This window comes from Eptesicus fuscus, chromosome 18 (genome assembly GCF_027574615.1).
Source record: "Eptesicus fuscus isolate TK198812 chromosome 18, DD_ASM_mEF_20220401, whole genome shotgun sequence".
NCBI classification, from domain to species: Eukaryota; Metazoa; Chordata; class Mammalia; order Chiroptera; family Vespertilionidae; genus Eptesicus; species Eptesicus fuscus.
In genome coordinates, this window is record NC_072490.1 from 41,872,593 (window position 1) to 41,896,754 (window position 24,162).

Genomic DNA, 24,162 nt, shown 5'->3' on the forward strand with positions numbered 1-24,162 from the left:
TGCTGCTTTTCTGAGAAATTCTGTCTATGTCCTTGGGCTGGAATTACACGTCTGGGTGTCCCTTTGCATTTTTAAAACTGAACTCCACGTGCCCCAAGGATGGTGGTTACGTCCCAGGACTTGGAAAACTAGGGTGCTGGCCTGCTCAACCCCTTCCCCAAATCTGGAAGCCAGCTCCAGTTACCGCCTGCCTTCAGAAAAGGTTGACCGAGGCCTTCTATCTATGCAAATGGCTTTCTAATTAGTCAGTCCATTCACTGGTCTGGGTAAAACAAAGCATCTCCTTTCCCCAGAAGTCTATTTGGGGCTGACAGGGGGCCTTAGAGCAGTTTCTAACTATAGGAAGGAGTGTGAATCTAGGGCTCCCCCCACACCCACATCTTGTGGGAGGGGCCACACTAAAAAGGAAGGATGTTGGAAAGGGCTAGAAGGTAGAGCAGAAACCCTCTTATAATTTGAGTACCTAGCCAGGCAGCTGTTTACATTCCCTCTGTCTTAACTGGCTACCTCTGTGCTCACGCACACGGAGTTAAAATGAGGTAATTCTCTAGAAAGGTTTTGGAGAGAGCAGCCAAATGCAAGGATAGGATTTGAGGGGTTTTCACGTTCTTTTCCTTTTTCGAACAGATGTCTCTTCTCTAGAGGGAGTTATGGTGTCTCTCGCATGGCTGGGGTGGTGTGGATGTGTTTTCTCTTTAAATTCTTTCCTAGTCTGAGAACGAATACCAGTGCCGGCCCAGAGGGAGAGCTAGGTAGAGAGGGTGTGCCGGTGGCATCCCTGGGGTCCGAGGCAGTGGTTGCATTTTGCCAGAAAGATCTCCTCCTCCTGAGGCTGGCTTGCGGGGACTCTGAGGAAGCAGAGACCCGTCGGTGGAGTCATTCGTTCCCTGTGCAGCGAGGTGGGAGGCCTGGTGCTGCTTCTCTTTGTGCACAGTGATTTGTACATAGCAATGTATGTGCCTGGAGTGACTTCCTGGATCATGCTGCCGACTCCCTTTTCTGTGTTGCCAGACACGCGTGTACAGGAATTGGGGATGTGGCTGCCAGGGCAGGGAGGAGCCTGCCCACAAACAGGACAGTTGGTAGACTAGATCCTTACGTGATATCGCTTGTTTGTTTGTTTGTTTGCAAAGGACAGTGTCCTAGTGCAGGGGGCAGGTTCTAGAAACCCTCCGAAAGCCAGCTGTGCCAGGCCCAGCCAGCTCGGGGAGAGAGAGAGCCTAGTTTGTGTGTGCACACAGGCGAGGCAGAGGGAGTCCTGCACCTTGGGGGGGTGAGGAGTGTCGCCTTATCAGAAGGAATTTTTAGGGTCCTACCCATCCGTTCCTCTAGTGCTCCGTTCTCCTCGGCTGGTAAAAATCTTGTGGCAGCGGGATCGTGTCCACCAATACCTGGAGACTGCAACGGGACCACCATAGAGAACAAAATACTTACGTCTGGCCTTCCTGAACAGCTTCAGGATTTCTCTGATTTGCTGGTTTATCCTTTAGGTGTTGGGAAATTAAAAAGAAAGCATGGTGGTGTGGAAGAGGGGAGAGACAGTGTGTTTCTATATAGAATAACACTGGGGCAGTTGGCTTTTAAAATTTCAGTAGGAACTGCTAAAAATACAAATAAAGGGAGTCTGACGTCTTAATTTGGATTTCCTTAAAGTTGGACCTCTACATAAGAGATCTCACAGGACTAGATGGGTTAAGAGAATAAACATGAATGAAAACTAACTGAATTTAAAAATGAACCCATCAACATCAGCGAGGGAATAACATCGCTCACGCCCTTACTCCAATGAGTGTTGACGCTCTTCAAGGGGCTGAAGTTTCACGAAACCCAAGGTATCCCCAGAGAGGGGAGGGCCTTTCATTTCCTGCAGCAGTTTTGGGGTTCCCAGAAGGATATCAGAATGAATGGAGGAGGATCTGTTCATGTTCTCAGTACTCTGAGGTGTTTAGTTAAACCCGTGGCCTTGCCTTGTGGGTTAGCCTATGGGAGAAACACTTGGAAAATCAAGCCCCAAACTTGCAGCTTAGGTTGGTGCTGAGGAAACCTTACATTTGGAAAGGCTGAAAACCAAAAGGAGAAAAATTTTGACATTTTGGCAGGTGTCACATTTGGTATTGCCAGTTTTGACATTGTCTCTTAGTAACACCAGAATGTTTAAGCAAGTGTCTCTTGAAAGCTGACCTCAGTGATTCTTCCAGACAGAGCGACCCCTGAGATTTAGAATTGTTACATTTTACTTTGAAAGTGTCTGGTGCTAAAAAAAGAAAAGTGTCTGGTGCTGATTTCTTATGGCTTTTAATTTAATGTGTGATGAAGTAAGTGCAGTAACAGCACATTGTAAACTCAGCTCCAGTCCAACTCTAATTTAAAGCAAACCATTGATTAGTAGAGAAGGCCGAGGAGGGAGCTGAAGCCTAGCTTGCGTATTGCAGTGTCTGAGGAATTGGGACAGGCCACGAGATCGTCACAGGTAGAAGGTCCTGGTGACTTGGCCTGCCCCGGGTCCAGACAGGAGATTCAGACTGACCTGGCCCATATCCCCGAGGAAATGGCTCTAACACTCCAAGGCAAGGATTTGTTGGAGAGATTTGTCTCGTGATGACTTGTCTTTGGGTCAGGAAAGAAACAAACAGCCAGAAATTTAGCTTTCTAAGGCCCTTGTTGGTTTTAAAACTATAAGAAACAGAAACCTGGTTCGCACAGAGCCCTCATTGGATGTACTGTTTAGGCTTTAATATAAAATGCTCAGCAGAAGCATGAATGTAACGTGATCTTTGTAACAGAAGAAGACACGGAGGGGTCATTTGATAGCAACATCTACAGTGAGATGCTTTCTCACAACAGTCAGTTTGTATATATAACTTCCATTTTAAAAGTGATTCAAAAGTGGTGTGTTTGGGAGTGCGATGAGAGATGGTTTGTGTTTGTGTAACATATTCACACGTGTGTATGTGTGTGTGTGTGTGTGTATATATATATATGTATATACCTTAACAAAAATCTTCAGACCATTTGACATATTTATATTATTGGCTATTTTTGCCAATTGTGTGGCCTTAGCTATTTACATCCCATTCCCTGAAGATGATTCGAATTCAACAAATCATAACTTGGTAAGTGTCCTCTGAGCACCTCCTTGTCCTGATGTGTGGTTATCATTTGCCTGTATGCTTACTGGCTTCTGGGTGGTGGAAGTTACAGCTATGCATGCGTTGTTTCCCGGAGCTTTACAACAGTGGCCGCTTTTTTTTTTTTTTATTTTTAAACATGTATTCTCAAATTTATCCTGAATGAAAGTGTTTAAAGTCACGAATCTTGTATAAATAGATGTAGAACTTTTTATGGAAGAGGTTTTAGCAGATTTTAAAATGACTTTTCTCTCCGTATAGGCCTTTGTTGTCTACCATTCTTTTCCTAGTAATATTAGCTTTTTTGTTTGTTTGTTTAAATCCAGTGTTATTTGGGAGTGGTGGGTACTTGGGTCAATTTTTCTGGTAAGTAGAGAATTACCATAGATGTTGTGTATAAACTATTAATTTTTAGGAAAGTAGAGTGCAACAAAGCCAATGAACTACGTGGGGCATCACTCAGAGAAGCACAGTGTAGAAGTGAAGTTCTTACTCCCAGTCCTATGAAATGCCCCGAGATAAAATGATTCCGTGGTTAAATAAATTGGGACACTTCCACATATTTTATTGCCCTCCTCAAGATTTATAGTGCACATTAGCTCAAGTAAAAACTCCGGGAAGGTTTGTAGTTAAAAAACCAGTTTCATTTTGTTTAACTCAGCTAGTCCTTAAAAGTAATTGGTCATGGATTCTTTAAACATTGTTTTGGCAGAACACATCACAGAACCAGTGTTTCGTGGAGCTTCCTTTGGGAAAGGTTGATATAGTTAAAAAGTAAATTTAAAAAAGCACCGAAGAGTATTAGTGTGGGACTAGGAGCTTGTCCCACTTGAATGTCAGCTGGCTATATTTCGGGGCATTTCCCATGCCCTTTCTGCATTGCCTTTCACCCACCTGCCAATTAAGGGGATTGGATGAGAAGGTCACTAGGATTGTTTTTACCTCTGAAATTCTGTAATCTTTCCTTGATGATTCAGAAGCCATTTCAGGATTCTTTCTGGAGCCGCAGCATCCTTGCCAGATCAGTGCCAGATCAGTCCTTTATAATTGGAGGCCGGGAAGGAAGGAAGGCAGATGGAGGAGGGGGCTGGTGCCCACAGGAAACGCGCTCCATTGTTTTGCTTTCTCTTCTTTGAGCGAGTCCCATTTGTTTTGGTTTCTCATGGCGAAGCTGTGTTTCAGTAGGGCTGGATGATCTTGACTGAGGGTTGTAACAGCAGAATTGGTGTGGGCAGTGCTCTGCTGAGTTCTGAAGATCCTGAAATTGTGCCCTTGCGATAGTAGCCCCCATGGTTTAGGTACCAGATTTCATGGTACATGTAAAATATGTGGCATAGTTCAGATGTAGCATGATGTCTGTTCATCTTTGGGGTTTTCTGGTCAGATTTCTAGATAATTAAAAAAATGTGGATATTGCTACTGAAAATTCACTTGTAAATGGGAGTTAGATATACATACACACAATTACTGTTAGTACATATTTATACTGGGCTAAAGATGATTTGTGTAACTGTGCATATTTAAAATAGCTTCTGCGTTTGTTGCAGATAGCGACATTAGATGATCACTTCACAGGGAAAGCAGAAGTACCGAAAAGCCCCTGTCAGTGGGGGTAGGTCCTCATTGTCTAGGCCACAGATGGTGTCAGCCTTGTTACCAAATTTAACAACGTGGATGCTGACCCAGTTTGTTGTGTGGTGTTTTTTTTTTTTTTTTGTTTTTTTTTTTTTAGCTCAAGAGAACATGATTAAACAAACTTAGAAAATAAACACCTTTCAGAGAGGCAGATTAATTCAAGTCAATGGAAAAATTAATGAAGCTCAGCATGTATAGCCAATTAATATTCTGATTCTTCCCAGGGAAATTTGGGGCACTAATATATGTGCTGTCAAACCATCTGGGTTTCTTAGCTAATAAGGGATGGAATGAAATATAGGAGATGGGTAAATCTCTCTTCTTCCCCCTGGCAGCCCCTCCTCAGTTTATCCTTTTTTCACAATTCTTAAAAACTGGTCTTTCTTTCGGGGGGGGGGGGGATGGGGCAGTGTGTTCTTCTGGCAGGCCTTTCTCAAAACCAACAGCTCTTTCTCTGACCTCTTAGCATTCTGAAACTCAGAGCATTCCCGAGTTTGTCTTGTGTTCACTAGGATGGTCACGTGGTCAGATGAGTTTATTCTCTGTCTGACTCTTTAAATATTTCCTTTCCCACTGTGGGAAGGGAAGAGCGCTGTGGATTTCCCCTGACTCTTAGCGAGGTCCCATGCCATGTTAGTCCTCCCGCCAGGGAGCCGGGTTTTTTTTTTTTATACATTTGACCCAATTTGTACCAAAGTGATTGCTCTATTTTTGGGATGGGTTTAGAGGCAGCTGCGCGAAGCTTGTTTTTCATCTGTAGTAAATACCTTTCAGTGACTGTGAATGGCACAGCAGAGGTCAGAGACCGGGATGGGTTGCCAAGCTTTACATTCCCCGGGAGCTCGTGGATTTCTCTGCTGCATAGCTCTGTGGGAAATGTGTATGTCGAGCACGCAGAGTGAGATCCGGGGCCGGCTCGGTGGAAGGTGTCCCTGCCTGTTACAGGTTGTTGGCAGTGATGTGATTGCTTCGTTGGGTGAGGAACCTGGCCATCCCCGTAGGTACAGTGTGTGTTTGGTGTGGGTTGTGCACAACTCAGCCAGCGTTGGGGATTTAGAAACTACCTTGGGGGCAGCAAGTTTTCCCAGGGTTAGATAAAAAAAAAAAAAAAGTATAAACAATCTCAAGTTTCAATGCAGCGTACATTTGTGGACTTGCAGGGAACTAGTGAGGCTGAAGCCATGGAAACGGTGCAGCTCAGTTCCCACAGTAACATCCCTCTCCGCTCCGTGAGTGGCAGTGTTTCCTCAGGCCCACTTATTGAAAACGTATATCACTTACTTAATTTTCTTCTTAGCACGGGGTGTGGGGGAGCTCCTCTTTATGGAGTGTTAGAGTGGGGATGATTACAATATTGTACCTCACGGTGTTGAAAAATGCTTTATTGTGCTTCCCAGACTCGAGTTTCTCCTAAGCAAACTGATGTGGTTGAACAGTTTTCAGTCTGTGCAGCCTGTTCCTGGTACCCCCGCCTCGCCCAGCCCACCTCCCGTTTCTCTGTGGTGCCGAACGGCCTCACATTATAACGGTCTAAAGTAGGGATGTTCGCCCTAGCCGGTTTGGCTCAGTGGATAGAGCATCAGCCCGCAGACTGAAGGGTCCCGGGTTCAAGTCCGGTCGGGGGCATGGCGTGTGCAGGAGGCAACCAATTGATGTGTCACTCTCACATTGATATTCCTCTCTGTCTCTCCCTCTCTCTCTAAAAATCAATGGAAAAATATCCTCTGGTGAGGAATAACAACAACAGCAAAAGCAGGGGTGCTCATCTGCCACGTCACACCTGCCCTGAGGCCTGCTGATGCCCACACCCACGGAGGGCAAGGCCCATGCACTTTATCAGGCAAAGTGCTTGGCTCCTGCCAGCTGCTCAATGAAGTCTGGGTGACTCAACGAGAAGCTCCACTAAGTCTTTGGCGCCTTTTCTGCCCCCTTTCTCATCTTGTTGAGGCCAGTTTGCGTTTAGCCTGTTGACATTTTGCCTCTACAGCATCCTCCACGTCTTCCCCTTCCTCTCCAGCCCACCACAGCTGCGTGCCTGTTGCTGGATAAGTGATCCTGAGGCTTCAGTGGCTGCCCACTGCCCTCTGGGGAAAGGCCAAACTCCACGGCCGGGTCCTCCGTGGTCTGTCCAACCTTTTTTGGTTTATCCTACATTCCTCTCCTTCACAGTCTTACCCATCTGTCCACCGTAAGTTCCTAAACACCCTCCTCTCCACTTGTCCACATCCTGGTTTCTCCTCCACCGCTTTCTCCATCCGAAATGCCTCATTAGTCCTGCTAGTCTTTCTTTATGTGTCCCTGTTCCTATAGCTGCTCAGGAATAATCCCAAAGTGTGTCTCTCCCATGAGGTCTTTTCAGACCCTGCTCTGAAGTCACATTCTTTTTAAAAAAAATATATTTTATTGATTTTTTACAGAGAGGAAGGGAGAGGGATAGAGAGTTAGAAACATTGATGGGAGAGAAACATCGATCAGCTAGCTGCCTCCTGCACACCCTCCTACTGGGGATGTGCCCGCAACCAAGGTACATGCCCTTGACTGGAATCGAACCTGGGACCCTTGAGTTCGCAGGCCGACGCTCTATCCACTGAGCCAAACCGGTTAGGGCTGAAGTAACACTCTGATCTGACCCTCCCTTGTGGCACTTTACAGATAAATTATCCTATATTTTAGTTATTCATCTGCATATTTTATCATTACCTTCAGAACACAGTTCTCAGTGAACCATTTCCAGTCCCCGGCAGCGCCTGGCCGGTGGTGAGGAAGAGATGCTCAGCAATGTGTGTTGTTGACGCCCCGAGTGAACGCTCTCAGGAGGGGCACCTCCTAATTCTTTCCCCAGAGCCGTGCTCAGGATTTTCCTGGATGACAGGACCCTCTGGGAACCCCTTGGAGGTCCTTGGCGGGGGGTGGGTGGGAAGCTATAAGCATTTATTTCTGAAAAGCTTAGGGTCTTGTGACCCTCATGTGTGCCTGGGGCTGGAGGAGCCCTCCGACTACCTGGTGTCAGGCCTGAGCAGTCAGTCCAGCCCGGCCTGTGCTCTGCGCTGGGGCTCCGAGGAGCAGAGCTTGGGTGGGGCACCTCGGGGAAGCAGCGCTGGCAGGGGACAGTTGTCAGTGGGACCAGAAGTGCACAACGGCCAGGAACGCCGTGGGATCGTCTCCTTTGATTGCATTCTCTTCTCCATGGCTGAGACGCCAATGTGCAGTGTTTCCTGGGCTTAACCGTGAGTCCCGTGGATCTGCACAGTCCTAGGTCAGCATGTCACCGTTTTTGCACAGAGGGAGTGGTGTGGATTGTGACCCACCTGGTTCGTTGGGCTTAGCCTCTCAGGTGGGTGTCCGTTCTGCACCTCACCTGCACCGGGCCTTTGCTCGGCTGTCTTTGGATGGTGTGCTCTCTCGTTTCTGCGTGCCCAGGTCTGTCTGCCTCTGTTTCAGCCTTCTCGGATCCTTGTCCTCCCCGCCTAAGAGCAGGTACTCGCTTTCCTCTGAACTCCTGCAAGCATGGTAAACTCTCCTCTTGACAGACGCTAGCCCGTGTCCGCCTGCTTTTATAACTGCTCTGGGAGGGGGTTGGGGTGTGGCAGCCTGGCTCTTTGGTCCAACAGCTGAGTGACTTTGCATGAAAGTAGCCTAGGAGTTCCTGGAAGCTGAGGCAGGAGGCTGGTTCGTCTAGATAGCGCTTCAAACTTAACCCTGTGCCTGGCGTACGAGAGGCGCTCCAGAAAATGCCTGTGGAGTGAGTGACTATATAAACGAACGACCGTCCAAGGGCTCCACGGTGTGTCCTTATAGATCAGGAGTTAATTTTCAACAGTTGGCTAATGATTAATGTTTGCCGAAGAGACTGGACTTTTCGTTGTCCAGTATTTACGAGAATTCTAGGAAACACCTGTCAGAGTGTGCCTTTAATTCCAGGGTTGTGTCTTTCTTGGCAAATGTAACTCTTTATATCTGAAGCAGTACGTGATGCTTTTGGAGTCCTTAAGTCATAGCTGGCATCTGTGTCCCGAGTGGTACGTGAGCCACTCGTGAGTGAGTGACTGTGCTCGGGTGGATGTGTGGGTCACGTTTCATGTGGAGAGGGGCGAGGGGGAGCAGCACAATGACTGCGGTGGGTGGCTTTGTGCAGTAACACTTTTTCCAAAGCTGGTTTCCTGATCATGAACTGTGAGCCCGTTTATGTGCTCATCAAAGAATCACATCTCTTTTGCAGTTTCACCTCATTTTGACAAAGGACACGTTACCTAGCTTGATACTTAATCCACCTGACTTTAGTCGAGTATTGACAGTTTTCCAAAACGCAAATCCAACCCTTAAAGAATCCAGATTTGCTATTATTAACATTCCTTAAGGAGAAGGATTCCAAAAGGGTCCTCACTTTTTGGCTGATGTGTTAAAATGTGTACCTCGGTTTTATAGTTACACCTTACACACTGGCTCCTCCCTGCTCGGACCCTTTACAAATGAGCTGTAGAGGGAGGATGTTTGGATATGTTGATGTATTAGCCAGAACCCATTGGATTGCGAGTTTCAGAAATGCAACTCAAATGGGCTTAGTTGAAAAAAAAAAAAGTATACATGTGTGTGTAATTTATTAAATCAGGTAACTGAAAAGTCCAAGGGCGTAGAAGTCCTCGGACACGGCTGGAAAGGGCTTAGAGAGGGCGTCAGGACGCCACCCTGCACCCAGCCCTCCGCCGGGCAGCAGTGTCACTGGCCTTCAGTGGGTCCACCTCACACACCACCACTTTCAGGTGCATTTGGTGGAGGGCCTGTGGGGAGATGCATTTCTTTCTCAACCACAGATCAAGTTCCATATTTAAAAAAAAGGACTGTGTGAGAAACAAGAGACCCCTGTAGCAGATTTGTGGGTGGTTTACTTTTTAAACCTTCCCCACCAGTATTTGTTTCTTTTCTTTTTTTTTCTTTTCTTTTCTTTTCTTTTCTTTTCTTTTCTTTTCTTTTCTGTTTCTTTTCTTTTTTTTTTTTTTTACTGTCTGCAGAATGTGGGAAGTACCTCATACAGAGGGGGCCACTTGCCCAGGAGTAGAGACACCTATGCCTCTATAGTAAATACTGGTGACGGAGGTAGGGGGGCTCCAGAACAGATCCCACCAGCTCCTCCCCAAAGAATGTCCCTAAAGAAATAGAAGAGGCTCCGGAGTCCTGGAGCATGAGCTGTGGGTCGGCAGCGGGTGGCGGTGTCACTGTTGCGGGGATGAGGCTCTGCGGGGAGTGTTGGTGGGTGTCCCTGCCCTGCGGAGTGGGGGTGGTGGTTGGCAGGCCTTCCAGGAATAGATGTGAACATTCCTACGTCTGCCTCCTGCCATGCGCAGACTCCTGGGGCTCTCAGCCCTCCGCAGGAGAGGAGGTGCCGCTCAAGGCCTCTTCTGCCCGTGTGACTGAGATAAGGGATGCCAGAAGAGGTCTTCCCTTTTTATTTGTTTACTAGTGACCCGGTGCATGAAATTCGTGCACATTAAAAGAATTAATTAGAGGAAATATTTTAATATTGCTATTTACCCTTTCTCTATAATAGAAGTGTCAGAGATGAAAGAAAATTAGTAAAATGTATATGAAAATCTTCCTCCTGTCAGAGTCTGGGGCACCAGAGTCAAGTCTCTGCCCACCCACGTGCACCTCAAAATCGTGCGAGACCTAGACCCAGTCGGCCCTACCCCATTGGGCTAGATCCAGACCAGGCCGGCCCCACCCCCGTCAAGCCCCGTGGGGTGGGGGGCGTGGCTTCAGGACACCTGGCCTGGCGCTCGGGGGGGGGGTGGGGGCAGGGGGACATGGCCTGAGGTCCCCAGTCAAGCCCCGCCAGGCGGGGGGGCGCAACCTCAGGTCCCCCAGCCTGGCGCCAGGGCGGGGTGCGCGGCCTGAGGCAGGGGGCATGCCTTGAGGTCCCCATCAACCCTGCTGGGTGGGGGGGTGCGGCCTGAGGTCCTCTGGCCTGGCGCAGGGGCAGGGGGCGTGGCCTGAGGTCCCTGTCAAGCCCCACGGATTGGGGGCACGGCCTGAGGTACCCATTAAGCCCTGCATGGCAGGGGGTGCAGCCTCAGTTCCCCTGGCCTGGCGCTGGGGTGGGGGGCGCGGCTTGAGGTCCCCCAGCCTGGCACTGGGGCAGGGGGTGCGCCCTGAGGTCTCTCCTCAAGCCCTGCTGGGCAGGGGGCACGGCCTGAGGTCTCTGGTTAAGCCCCACCAGGCGGAGGGCGCAGCCTCAGGTCCCCCGGCCTGGCACCAGGGCGGGGGGCATAGCCTGAGGTTCCCTGACCTGGGCTGGGGTGAGTGGCGCACCTTGAGGTCCCCCGTCAAGCTCTGCTGGGCTGGGGATATGGCCTGAGGTCCCCCGGCCTGGCGCCTGGGCAGAGGGCATGGCCTGAGGCCCCTGTCAAACCCCACCAGGCGGGGGGCACAGACTCAGGTCCCCTGCCCCAGCCCAGTGCCACGCAGTCTCAGGCCCCTGCTGATTGCTCGTTAAGGCTCGTTACGGGAACTCGGCCTCCACTGTGGGCACAGCCATCTTGTGTTACGGAATCCTGCCTCTGTTGTGGGCGCAGCCATCTTGTTACGGCATGACGGTCAATTTTCATATTGCCTCTTTATTAGATAGGATTTTTTTTTAAGTTTTCAAAAAGTTTAATGGAGCCAATAAGGCATATAAATTGTGTTCTGGCGGTCTTCCCTTTTTAATTGAAGTGAGATTGGTATTCTCACAGCTGGGGCTCTTGCATGGAGTGAGGCTCTTGCAAGGTGGGCAATGGGTGGTGGGAGGAGGACACAGAACAGCTGAAGAGAGGGATGGAGGAGGAATCGCCCTCGGTGATCAGTGCTGCCTCTCTCTGTGTCTGTCTGTCTCTCTTTCTTTGTGTGTAGGAGCTGGGGAAAAGTGCTGGTGAGTGGATGTTAGCATGGGTGTTTTTGACACAGACCGTGTAGAATGAAGCCTTCCTCTGGTGATTTTAACTAAATAGGACCCCAGACACTGCCCAGACTGGGGAAAATGAGTTTCTTCTCCAGATCCTCAAAGCAGTGATTTCTGCTAATTTTTCTTCCTCCCTACTGGCTGAGTGGTAATTTTAGAAATCACAGGACAGCTGTCGAAATTATTGAATAAGTGAATGAGAGGGTCAGGCTGCAGGGAATCGGGGGCTGACCCAAGGAAGGGAAGGCGGGCTGCAGACGACTCAGAAGTGTGGGTGGCAGGTGGCCCCGGCCTGGGCGGCGGGAGGGAGGTATGGGTGGCCAGCTGTGCCTGGGGACTCAAAGCGGACTGGGTGAGGGGCTCACGCCTTTTCCTGCCTCATTCATCTTCTGAGGGGCCCTCCCTGCCCCCTTTCCTGTGTCCACGGGGAAGCCTAGCACTTTGTAGACTCCCAGATATTTTTGTAGAGCTTGAAGCTTGTTTATAAGAAAGGAAGTCCAGGCACCATCACTCAACAGATATTTACCGAGACCTGCCGTGCAGAGCGCACCAGGCTCACGCCTCCCTGACTTCCAGGCGGCGCTGCACCCACTCCCTGCACACAGCTGCGTGGGGCCAGAGACAGCCTTCGGTTTTCATATTTTGCATTCTCATAGTAAATAATCACCCAAAATGTATGCAAGTAACGCACAGTACATTTTTTGCAAACAGTTAATACAGATAAAGTGACAATTCCCTTTTACCTACCTAGCTCATTCTAATCACAGTAATTGCTTGGGTGCGATCCTTTCAGAATTGATGTTCACTGTGCATATGTATATAAACTGCATTCTGAAATACTTATTTATGCAGTGTGGGTATTTTAAATTTTACACAGGCGGGAACATAATGTATGCATCATAGAGCTTCCTCTTCCCCACTTAAATGAGTCTTCTCAGTCTTCCATATCTGTATGTAGAGATCTAACAACTTCTTCGTGGCTGAAGACTATTCCATGTGTGACTGCACCATGGTTTAGTTTCTCTTGCTGATGAGCATTTAGGTTAGTTCCTGAAGTTTTCCCATTTCAAACAGTGCTCCACTGGACATCCTTACAAGCCAGCACTTTTCTGGAGTAAGTACTTAGAAGTAAACTCTCTGGGTGGGAGGATAGTGCATTTTAAATTTCCACACACATTGCCCGGCACCAGGCCTGGATCCATTCAGGCTCCCACCTGCACATCTCCTTGAGATCATGCTCATTCACCTCCGACGATTTGTTCTCTCTGTTAGTTTATGGGAAAGGAAGTGTTGAGGGCAGGGGACAGCCTCTCTCTTGGGTGTTTGATAGGCATCCGAGCATCTGGTGGAGCAGAAGTTCCTTGCAGCCCGAGCACTAGGTCTGTAATCTGTTTTGAACCATAGACCCAGATGGAAGGCACCAAAGTTTGTTGTTCTTTCCCCGGCTCTGGGTGTCATGCACTTCGGTACTGCCGTCCTTTTAAAGTGAAACTTCATTCTTGGTAGCTAATAGGTAAGTACGTGCCAATTACAAAAATCGAGTCTTAGTTTTGGAATGTTTGCTTGCTATGGTTTAGTTCCAAGATGAGGACTGGTATGTTTCTATTGTCCCAAGTTCTTTGATCATTAATTAGTTTATCTTCGCACACAGTAAAATCTTGCTACAATTGTGGTATTGTTATTGGGTTTATACCCCTCCCACTTTCAAAAGCTCTGCGGCGGCTTGGACAACGGGAGAGGATGAAAGAAGGGGCACTTGGGAGTCCAAACAAAGGAGACTTGCCTGGTGTCCCGGTGGCCAGATGGTTAACACCTGGGCACCACCTTGGCGGTGAGGGTTTCCAGCAGTGGCTCCGAAAGGAAGCGCATTCTAACTTACACGGTGTTTATCCTCTCAACACTGGGAAGCAGCCACACTCATTCCAGGAAGCACTTTCCGGGAGCCCAGTCCAAGGAGGAATCTACAGCATGGGCCCTCGGGCCGGGCACACTGGCTGGGCCAGGTGAGCTGGGCTTTGGTTAAAGTCGGAAATGCCTGCCAGCAGATGGTGTCTGGGTTCATGGCTTCTACAGGGCTGGGCACAGCTTTAAACTGTGGTGTAATGAAGGCTCTTCTCCATGCTGTAAGACAGCGGTCGGCAAACTCATTAGTCAACAGAGCCAAATATCAACAGTACAACGATTGAAATTTCTTTTGAGAGCCACATTTTTTAAACTTAAACTTCTTCTAACGCCACTTCTTCAAAATGGACTCGCCCAGGCCGTGGTATTTTGTGGAAGAGCCACACTCAAGGGGCCAAAGAGCTGCACGTGGCTCGCGAGCCGCAATTTGCCGACCACTGCTGTAAGAGCTTGGCCTTTTGATATAAGTTAGTACAGGACTAAAGCTGGGGAGATTAAAAAGAGTAGGCTGACAGCTATCCTTTCATCATACATAGGGTACTTTTTTGGAGCGGTTATTATGTGTAAAATATAGCCCATTAAACACATTAGCTTACTGTCTTAATTTGGTTTAAATCAGAATACAAAAGGCGAATATGAATTACTACAAACAACTCTTCCCAAACCCTCTTATTTATTTATTTTTTTGTCTGAAGAGATGTGGTTTTTATTAGTTTACTCTAATGTAAACTAGGGATGTGACCAATGTTTTTAAAAGAAGATACCCTTGAATGTTCTTCAGTAAATAGGTAACAATGGGGTGCAATAAAACACTGTTTATCTTCCAATGACTGCTTTTAAGTTGTACATAAGTAGCTTGAATGGATAAATGGTGACTTGGCCCTTTTGTACCTGTAATTAGGCCCTTAGTCCTTTTTTTCCAGATAATGCAAAAGTGAGTTGTCTTTGGGCTTTCACAAAGTCTGAATTATTGAAATGTCAGTGAACGGTGACTCCATTTAAAGCTTTTTTTAAGAATTATTGTCTGGTGGGAGTGAAATGAAAACACCTAAAGTTCTAATTCAGAATGCCGGGAAGTGGCTATGCCAGCAGGAATTTGGTAAAAGAGGGGTGTGTGATGAATCTCTTTCTAGAAATCCACGTGGGGTGAAGCTGGTATGGTCAGGGTAGAGAAAGCTTTGCATATTTTAGGTTGGCCATCGGAATAAGCTAGTCAATATTAGAGCCAGCTGGGGCACATCGTAGGCCGGGCGGCTGGATCTGATTTACCCGGATTGGTGCTGAATGCCAATCACAGGCCCACGAGGTCGGGATTGGAAAGGCCCTCAGCAGCCGTCAGGTGGATGTGTTCCTTTTCCAGACTCGGCAGCTGACTTGCCCAGGGTCACGCAGTGAAAGAGGAGCCAAGTGGGGACTTAGGCTTCTGTCTCCAGTCTGTTTTCTTCCCGCTCGAGTTACAGCGGGGAAGCTGGTTGAAGCCAGACACTTCCCTAATGGCCAGGGCAGGGTCTGAGAGTACTGGGGGTGGGGGTGGGGCAGTCGTGGCACCTAGAAAATCACGTGACCAAATAATGTGTCTTCAAAGCAAGCTGGACGTCCAGTCAGCTTTTAATTATCCTCAGTTTTTTTCTTAGTTCTGGTCGCCCCCATACTCCCCATTTAACTTCATAAATTATTCTCATTTCTTCATGTATACCAACAGACGGAAATCCTTTGGCTGTAGTCGGCCTCATTGTCTTATGGAAGGAGTCAGGGCACTGGCCAGTGGACGTGGCAGGGCAGGAGGGACTCGGCGTGCTGGTGGGGGGAACGCGGCGGGTCTCTGCTCAGACGCCTGGTTTGAGTGTGGTTGGCACACCCTGTCTTGTTGACCGTGGCTGGGGGCAGAGATAATTGCCTTTGTTACTAGCTCCTGACTGACGTCTAGGCGGGCTTTGTGTATGTAATCTCCTTTAATTCCCATTTAATCCTCACCTTAAACTCCCGAAGAAGAAACTCCTAAGGTCCTCCTCTTACAGGTGAGAAACCAGGCTGGGAGTGGCTGAATTGATTACACAGGGCCTCGAGGACTAGTAATTGGTGGGGCCAGGATTCACAGCTGGGCTTTCTGATTTAAGAGCTCACACTCCCCCGCTAGGCCAGGAAGGGAAGTCGAGGCTCATCTAGACACTGAGCGGAGGAAGGCGAGTCCACGGGACACAGCCGTGCAGGGACCCCGGAGGAGAGCGTGTCGGCAGGACGGCAGGTGGGTCTCGGGCAGGCTTCACGTTCCTGATTTTGGTTAGGGCTTGCACTTAGGCTTGGGGACTGGCACACAAGCTTTCCATGCCTCCTCATTCCCACTGGCCTGAGGCTTTTCCAGGCTCGGGGTGGGGGTTGTGGCTGGAGAACCGGGGGCAGGTTTTTGAGAACCCTGCAGCCCTCTGCGGATCTTCTGAAACGCCTCTGAAAAGTCCAGTTAAGATGGGACTGGACAGAGGAGTTTACATTTGGGCACGAAGTAGATTTTATTGCACTTCAATTCCTTGGACCGTTGCCTTGTGAGGGGAAAATGCGGAGCGCTTGCCGTGTGGTCAGAGGTTTGTGTTGAGCGCTGGTCAGTGTAGGAGTAAGGGGTGAGGGGTAGGGGCTCCGTCCCCAGGTTTGCCATTTGCTGCCTGGGACCGGGCCAGCTGCTGCTCCTTGCCCAGGCTGGTCCCCTTCTGTGAAAGGGGAAATGCAGCGGCTGAAGGGGCCAGACCAGGCCCTGGATCCTGGAAAACGCGGAGTCAGTGTGGGCTACCACACGCGAGCCAGGGTGCGTGTCCTCGAGTTTCAGCACAGTCCTGCAGGTGGGGATTGCTGTCCCCAGCTTTACCGATGAAGAAATGGGGGCTCAGAAGACTGACTGGCTTGCTCCCAACCCAGTGAGGGGGTGGCAGAGTCGGGGCTGGACCCCCAGCCACACCAGGAAAGTGTCCTGGATGGTGTGCTGGGTTAGGGTTGGCTTTCCAAAGCCATTCTGTGGTGTTTTCACCAGACTGCCCCATTCCACCTGTCCTGCTGAAAAGCCTAAGATGGTGGTAGTTATGGAGGCTGTCGGTGGGTCTGGTGATGAAGTGGCTGAAAGTTATCCTGTGGGTCGTAGGACCTGGCCACACCCCATCTTCACCTAGACAACAGTAAGGGGTTGTTTGTTCCCCTTGGGCTGGTGTAAGGGCTGGGAACCGATTCTATCACATCTGGGCAGACTGAAGCTGCTTCTACCCTGTGGTTACCCTTGAGGCAGGGAAGAGGAACCCAGGAGTGGTGTCTCTGCAGACGCCTTTCTCAGCTACGGTGGGATCCACCTGGCCAGCTGTGCCTTGTTCCTGCTGGGCCCAGGTAGGAGACCCCGACATCTCTTGATTGAAATGTTACAGGAAAGAAAACAAGCGCTGAGGAGCAAAACAGGTGTTGGGAGTTCTGGCTCCAGGGCTGTTTGCTCAGAAAGGGAGATTGGGCCCAGCCAGTGTGGTTCAGTGGTTGAGTGTCAACCCATGAACCAAGAGATCGCTGGTTCAATTCCTGGTCAGGTCACATAGCTGGGTTGTGGGCTCGGTCCCCAGCAGGGGGTGTGCAGGAGGCAGCTGATCAAGATGTTTCTCTCTCATCGATGTTTCTATCTCTCTAACCCCCCTCCCTTCCTCTCTCTCTCAAAATAACATTATTTAAAAAGAAAAGGAAAGGGGAGATTGGGTGAGTCTAAGAATTGAAACAGGTGTTTCTGTCATGGAGTGTGATTTCATTCTCAATGGCTACCGCTCACATTGGATAGAGCAGGCAGCTGAGCTCGGGCCCGTTAAATGCCTTACCCAAGATCAAGTAGCCAGGAAGTGCCCGGGGCGGGACGCAGACCTCTTGGCCCTTCCTACCACACTGTGTTCCTGGGCCTCACTGTATCCCTCTGCACGTCGTTCGGGTGGGAGACGGGCTCACAGATGGGATTGACTTGCCAGTACTAAGCTCCCTGAAACACAGGTTACCGTTGGTTCTTCTTTGCCGAGTGGTCTGACCTCAGTGTCATCACCTGTGAGATGGGAGTGACGATGGTAACACTTGCCTCCCGTTGGCTCAGCCTCAGAGCATTGAAGGGAATCCTCTGTGAACCCCAAGTGTGCACCCTTAATTTCCTTACACAGCGTCTGACTGTTTTCAGGCTTTAGGGCCTGCCCTGATCTGACTCCCTCCTGTTTGGCCTGCATTATCCTGTCTTTGGGAGAGGCTTTGGAGGAAATAGATCTAGATTTGGGTTTCAGATTTGCTGCTAGCTTGCCTTATGACTGAACAAATTACTTTACCTCTCTTGGCCTTAGTTTTCTCATCTGTAAAACAGGTATACTGATGCTTGTCTCACCATTAGCATGGAGTTTTTGTGAGGCATCAATACAGTAATGTGTGAGCGAGACCAAAGACATTACTTAGCTGGTCAGGAAGTTCAGGGTTCAGCAGCGTGAGCACTGGGGGGGGGGGGGGGGGGACCACCTCCTGCTTCCCCCCTTGGAGTGCTGTAGGGCTTGTAAAATCTCAGTCACAGGCCAGGCCTCTTAATCTGTGTGTTCTCTCTGATGTGTGTTCCCATTCTTGGCCCAGTGATTTCCCCCCACCCGCTTCCTTTTGTGGCCCAGTCCGTGGGCGTGGGAAGAGGAGCCTGCCCCGGCCCCTTTTCTTCTTGTTACTGCTCCCAGCTCAGGGCCTGCTGGCAGCAGACAGGGCGGCATGGGAGTCTGGTCGGGCTGCCCAGTGAGCGGCGCTGCAGCAGAGAGGCTGTCTGCTGACCTTGCTGAGATGCTGAGGTCAGTGTTTTTGGCAGCAGGGAGCCCTGTGTTCATAGTCTTCAGATAGACCCGTGGTTGGCAAACTGCGGCTCGTGAGCCACATGCGGCTCTTTGGCCCCTTGAGTGTGGCTCTTCCACAAAATGCCACGGCCTGGGCGAGTCTATTTTGAAGAAGTGGCGTTAGAAGAAGTTTAATTTTAAAAAATTTGGCTCTCAAAAAAGAAATTTCAATCGTTGTACTGTTGATATTTGGCTCTGTTGACTAATGAGTTTGCCGACCACTGAGATAGACCAAGTACAGTTTGGAGCTTTGGGGTTGGTATGAAGTCTCAGATGAGAGCATGTTCCCTCTGTGCAATGCACTAGTAGGGCCTGTGTCTTGGGCCTTGTGCCCTTGATTTCAGGCACCAGGCTGAAATTTTATACCTGTTTTCTTGTCTGGTCTTCACAATAAGTCATGTTGTAATGACTAGAGCGCCGGTTTTGCAGGTGAGGCAAATAAAGCTTAGAGGTGTTACCTGAACGACTCTTTGCTGAGGTATTAAACCCGTACGATAGCGAGCGGGGCCTGTGATCACTCCCCTGCTTCCGCCCGGTGCTCGCTGTGTGCTGTGTGCATGCGTGAGGCAGGTCATGGAAAGGACGCAGAATGTAGAGTCAAGGGACCTGGCTTTGCGTTCCTGCTCTGTGACCACACGTATGTAACCCTGCTTTTTCCATCGGTCATAAAGCAGGGAGTAAAAGTCAAATGGGATACGTGTGAAAGTGTTTTATGACCCAGAAAGCAGTGTACACATGTAAGGCATTATCCTCCTTAGACTGTCTGCTAAGGAGGGTCTTCTGAGGCCTCACCTCACCTTCCCTCTGATCCCTTTAGAAAGCAGCTGGAGGCCGAGTCCACATCCACTCTCACTCGGTGATGCCAGTGCCCCAGAGGGCCCCACACAGAGGACGAGTCACACCCACCAGCAGGGCCACAGTGGTTGTGCTTGGGGTGTTGGGGAGAGGCGGAGGTGGGGTAGAGAAGGACTGGAAAAGCCACCCGGACCCAAAGCTTGAGCTGACCTTTCCCACCTCTCAATTTTCAAAGACCAGCCGATATCGGAAGTCCTGACTGCTCCTTGAGGTCCTTAAGGTCACGTGCTTGCAAAACGGAAACCAAAGACGGTCCTGCGTTGTGACCAGCCAGCCCTCTAGGCAAGCAATGCTGCTTCCTGGGTGTGAGGGTGAACAGAGCATAGTTAACATCATGCCTTCGCTCTGTTCCTAAATCTGTCTTCTTCTGGTCTGTGATGAAAAACGGAGTAATGAATGTAGTCCCAGCCTGAAGCTGGGAGCCATCTGAAGCTGGAGGTTCTGATGTGAGATTCTGACTCCTTCCCGTGCACGGCGGTGGTGTGCGCCGCGGCAGGGGGTGTGCGTGGCGGTGGCAGTGTGCACCGTGGTGGTGTGCGCGCACTGTCCTAAAGCTGGGTGGTGAAATCAGCTGTTTGTTCTCTGGAACACCACGGACTAGCCCCCTGGAGTGGAAGCCGTCCTGCCATCTGAACCACAGACTTGCCTGTGTTTGATCTTATGCTAGTTTCTTATTTCTAACAAGAATGTGAGCTGCTGTGGGCAGGGACCCGGTCTTCCCTCTGTCTTTAAGTCTTCCACTGCTCCTGGCGCCAGGTGTTAGGTAAATGATTGGCCGTGGGATGGAGCATCACTGTGTCTACATCAGGTACCCTGAGGCTGCTTTCATTGCTTTGACTATTTGCTTTATATAAGCCTGATGGTCTCTCTTTCCAACCCAGGAGCAGAACACTGGACAGAGAGAGAGAGAGGGTGAGGGGTGAGGGGTGGGGGGCTCCCTTTGGGAGAGACTGTGATTGCTTAATGAAAACATCGGAACTTATACAACCAAAGCATGATGTCCCCTTCATTGCAGATGTGGGGGCTGCATTCGCACCCCAGTGATGCTGGAACACTGTCTTCAGAATTGCTTTCAGAGCCAATTTCTACTTTTTATTTTGCTTTGTTTCTGGCTAAAAATGGGGTGATTCAGGTTGATCACTGACCGGAATCACCAGTCTTTTCTCAAAGAAATTCTTGGGTATTTGTAAGAAAACCAAACCTATCTTTAAAGAACCAAGTTTTCTTATTTTTGGGAGGAAGGGGTCATGAGCTCTGGGGAGGGCCTGATGCTGGCATTTTGGAAGTGTTCAGCTAATGGCAGGATTAGCGGAATGATGTGTCCGGCTTCCCAAGCTTACGAGTTTGAAGGGAACAACACTTACTTACAGGATTCTGGCGTGTTTATGAAACAAAACAGCCTACCCGCTTTGCAGTCACACTTCTCTCAGCCCGCAGCCTCCTCCAGTCTGAGACTCTTCTTGTGCAAAGAATTCTTGCTTCCACGCTTTTCTCTTCAGCCGCGGCCCCAGGAAAATTGGCCGAGTGAGATGTTTAACTCGTGGTTTTGAAGGCCTTCATCATCCCGGGTGAGGCAGATTTTCACGTTAGTCCAGACTCGGGGAACTCGGTGTGGGTTCTGGGGAGTGATGATACATGCCTGACCCTTGCCAGGGCTTGGGGGTCCTTGGAGCAGAGGCAATTGTATCGTTCCCAGCTGTTCGCGGTTTACGAGAGCAGACAGAATCTTCGGTTCCCAGTAGGACTCCCCGGGCTTGACTTAGAAGAAGACGTTTCTGCATTTTTCTTCTTGCCTTTAAAAAGGTTCACTTTTGATCCCAGTGAAGTTAGACATTTCAATCTTAGCTGCAGCAAAGAGCGCTCCACCCTTGCTGTGCGTGAAGCTGTGAGAGACAAGACTGCTTTAGCGATAGTCCCCTTGCTTGTAAGGGAAGCATTACAAGCTTCAGGTTCACATGGTCGCCACTGGCACCTGGCCCTGGGACCTGGGGACAATAATTAACAATTAATTGATCTCCACTAACTAGACGGGATGAAGGCATGTACATTTTTTTTTTAAATAGCCTTTTAAGGCCTGCTGGCGTGGCTCAGATTTGAGCATCAACCTATGAACTAGGAAGTCATGGTTCGATTCCCAGTCAGGGCACATGCCCAGGTTGCGGCCCAATCTCCAGTGTGTGGTGTGCAGGAGGCAGCCGATCAATGATTCTCTCTCATCATTGATGTTTCTCTCTCTCTCTCTCTCTCTCTCTCTCTCTCTCTCTCGCCTCCCTCCCTCCCTCCCTTCCTCCCTCCCTTCCTTCCTCCTTCTCACTCCCTCCCTTTCTGAAGTCAATAAAAAAAATGCTCAAAAAAATAGCCTTTGAGATATAATTCACATACCACACAATCTACCACTTAAAATTATATAATTCAGTGGCTTTTAAAAATTAGTATATTCAGAGTTGTGCATCCATTATCACAATCAATGTGAGAGCCTTTTCATCATTCTGAAAAGAAACCTCATACCTATATTTCCCTGCAACCTCCTCCCCACTTCCTCAGCTTAGGCAGCCTCTAATTTACTTTCTGTCTTTATGGATTTTCCTGTTACACAAGTTAAATCATACAATGTGTAACCTATCTCCCTGGCTTCTCTCACTTAGCAAGGTGTTAGCAGGATTCACCCAGGTTGTAGCACGGATCAGTGCTTCATTTCTTTTTTTATAGTTGAACTAGAGGCCCAGTGCATGAAATTTATGCAAGAGTAGGCCTTCCTTCCCCTGGCTGCTGTCACCAGCTTCCCTCCGGCACCCGGGACCCGGGCTTCCCTTCAGCCACTGGTAGGCACCCGGAACCCTGCCTTCCCTTGCAGCCCCGGCTTCCTCCGGAAGGTTGTTTGGTCTAATTAGCATATTACACTTTTATTATTATAGATAATATTCCACTGTATGGATAAAACACATCTTATTTTCCCTTTCATGAACTGATGGACATTTGGGTTGTTGCCATTTTTTTTTAGCCATTATGAATATTGCTGCTGTGAACATTTATGTCCAAGTTTTGTGTGAACTTATATTTTTAATTCTCTTGGATAGTATATACCTAGGAGTGGAATTTTCTGGGTCATATGATAACTTGAACATTTTGAGGAGCTGCCTGCCTATTTTCCAAAGCAGTTGTACTGTTTTACATCCCCACTTGAAATGTACAAGAGGTTTTCAGTTTCTCCATATCCTTGCTTACACATTGTTGTCTATCTTTCGGGTTGCAGCAATCCTAGTGGGTGTGAAGTAGTATCTCATTGTAGATTTGCATTTTTCCTGGTGGCTAATGACATTTATATCTTTTCATGTGCTTGTTAGCCATTTATATATTCTTTGGAAAAACATCTATTTAGGTCCTTTGTCCATTTAAAAATTGGATTATTTGTAGTATTAGTGAGAATGCTTGGTTTTGTTTTTATTATATTTGATCTAGAATATATAGCAATTCCATATAATGATAAAATATCAGAATTCAGATAACAGAGGTCATGCTAGTGAATTTTAGAAGCCTTGAAGCAAATCTCTCACCCGCTTGGGAGAAAGAACCCATTTTAACAATATTTGGTTAGTGTTCCTCATCTGAAAAAGGAATTTATACTTGTTTTAAAATGTAATTTAAAACAAATATATCTAAGACATACATCTGTGGGTAGAAATAAAACTTAAAATTATGGAGTCTTAGTATTTACATGGTATTTTTCTAACTAGAATCTCATTTAACTGCATATATTCACTGCATATACTCACAAACTAACATACTTTAAAAAGCCATAAAGTTATGTATTAGAGAACAGAAAGACCGAATATAAGACCTAAGAAGGAAATATGAGTTTTATGACCTTTTAACTCATAAGACTTAACCCTGCAACTCAATGGTGAAGAAGAGCCTTATGAAAAGACTGACTTTGAAGTCATCCTGACCAGGGTTTGAATCGTTTTTCCATTGTTGACTAGCTGTGTGACCTTGAACCTCAATTTCCTTATCCATAAAATCTTTGTTATAAGGACAAGAAACATTTTAAATAAAATTCACAGCTCCTAGTAGTTGCTCATTTAATGGTAACTATTATTATTAACATGCAGGCTTTGTGTTCATTAATTATGCTTTTATGTGTATACATTCAGGTTCTTACATAATATTTTTAGATTCTTACATATTTTGTCATCTTGTTCAGAAATAAGTGCAGTTTAAAAAAAATTATTGAGTTAAGAGTTCTTTATAAATTCTAGATAATCAGTTCCTTATCAGATATATGCAAACGTTTCCTCCCTTTCTGTGTTTTGTCTCTTCATTTATTTGATGGTGTCATTTGGGCACAAAAGTTTAATTTTGAGGACGTGGCATGTATATTCTTTGAATCACACAGAGGGCCTTTGGGGTTGCCTGTTTCAACTGCCTTGCGCTGGTGATGGGAGGCTCTGTGGTTCCGGGAGGAGGGGCCTTGCTCGAGGTTGCAGGCCCAAAAGGCCAGGACTGGAGTTCAGGTCTCTTGACTTTGATGTAGGGCCATCTTCAGTTTCCCCCCACTGTATCTGAAGGTGGGGAATTTAGGTTGTGTGCGTGGGGAAGGAGAGCTTGTAGCTCTGCCCTGTTCTCCTTTCCCTTGAAGCACACAGACTCCAAACTCTGCTCTGCTGATGGATGGGACGGCTAAGGCGCCTCCCTGTAGTGCATTTGCTGCCCTCCAGCTTTATTGAGATATAATTGACACAGCTCATTTGTTGTTAAATAAAGAAGCGTCCTTCCTTTCAGGGGGTGCACTATATGAGAGAATTGCTTACAGCAGAGCTGTCCAGAATGGTAGTCACTAGTCATATGCAGCTAC

At 48.2% G+C, this 24,162-nt stretch overlaps 1 protein-coding gene across 3 annotated transcripts in view; it reads left to right on the forward strand.

The window, feature by feature from the left end:
- CACNA1D (calcium voltage-gated channel subunit alpha1 D) overlaps positions 1-24,162 on the forward strand; it is a 295,364-nt gene that overhangs the window by 3,105 nt on the left and 268,097 nt on the right. For all 3 annotated transcript variants that reach the window (XM_008146330.2, XM_008146333.2, XM_008146329.3), the window contains exon 3: positions 3,008-3,113. In XM_008146330.2, coding sequence (XP_008144552.2) covers positions 3,008-3,113 — 106 coding nt within the window. The remainder of the gene's footprint in view (positions 1-3,007; positions 3,114-24,162) is intronic.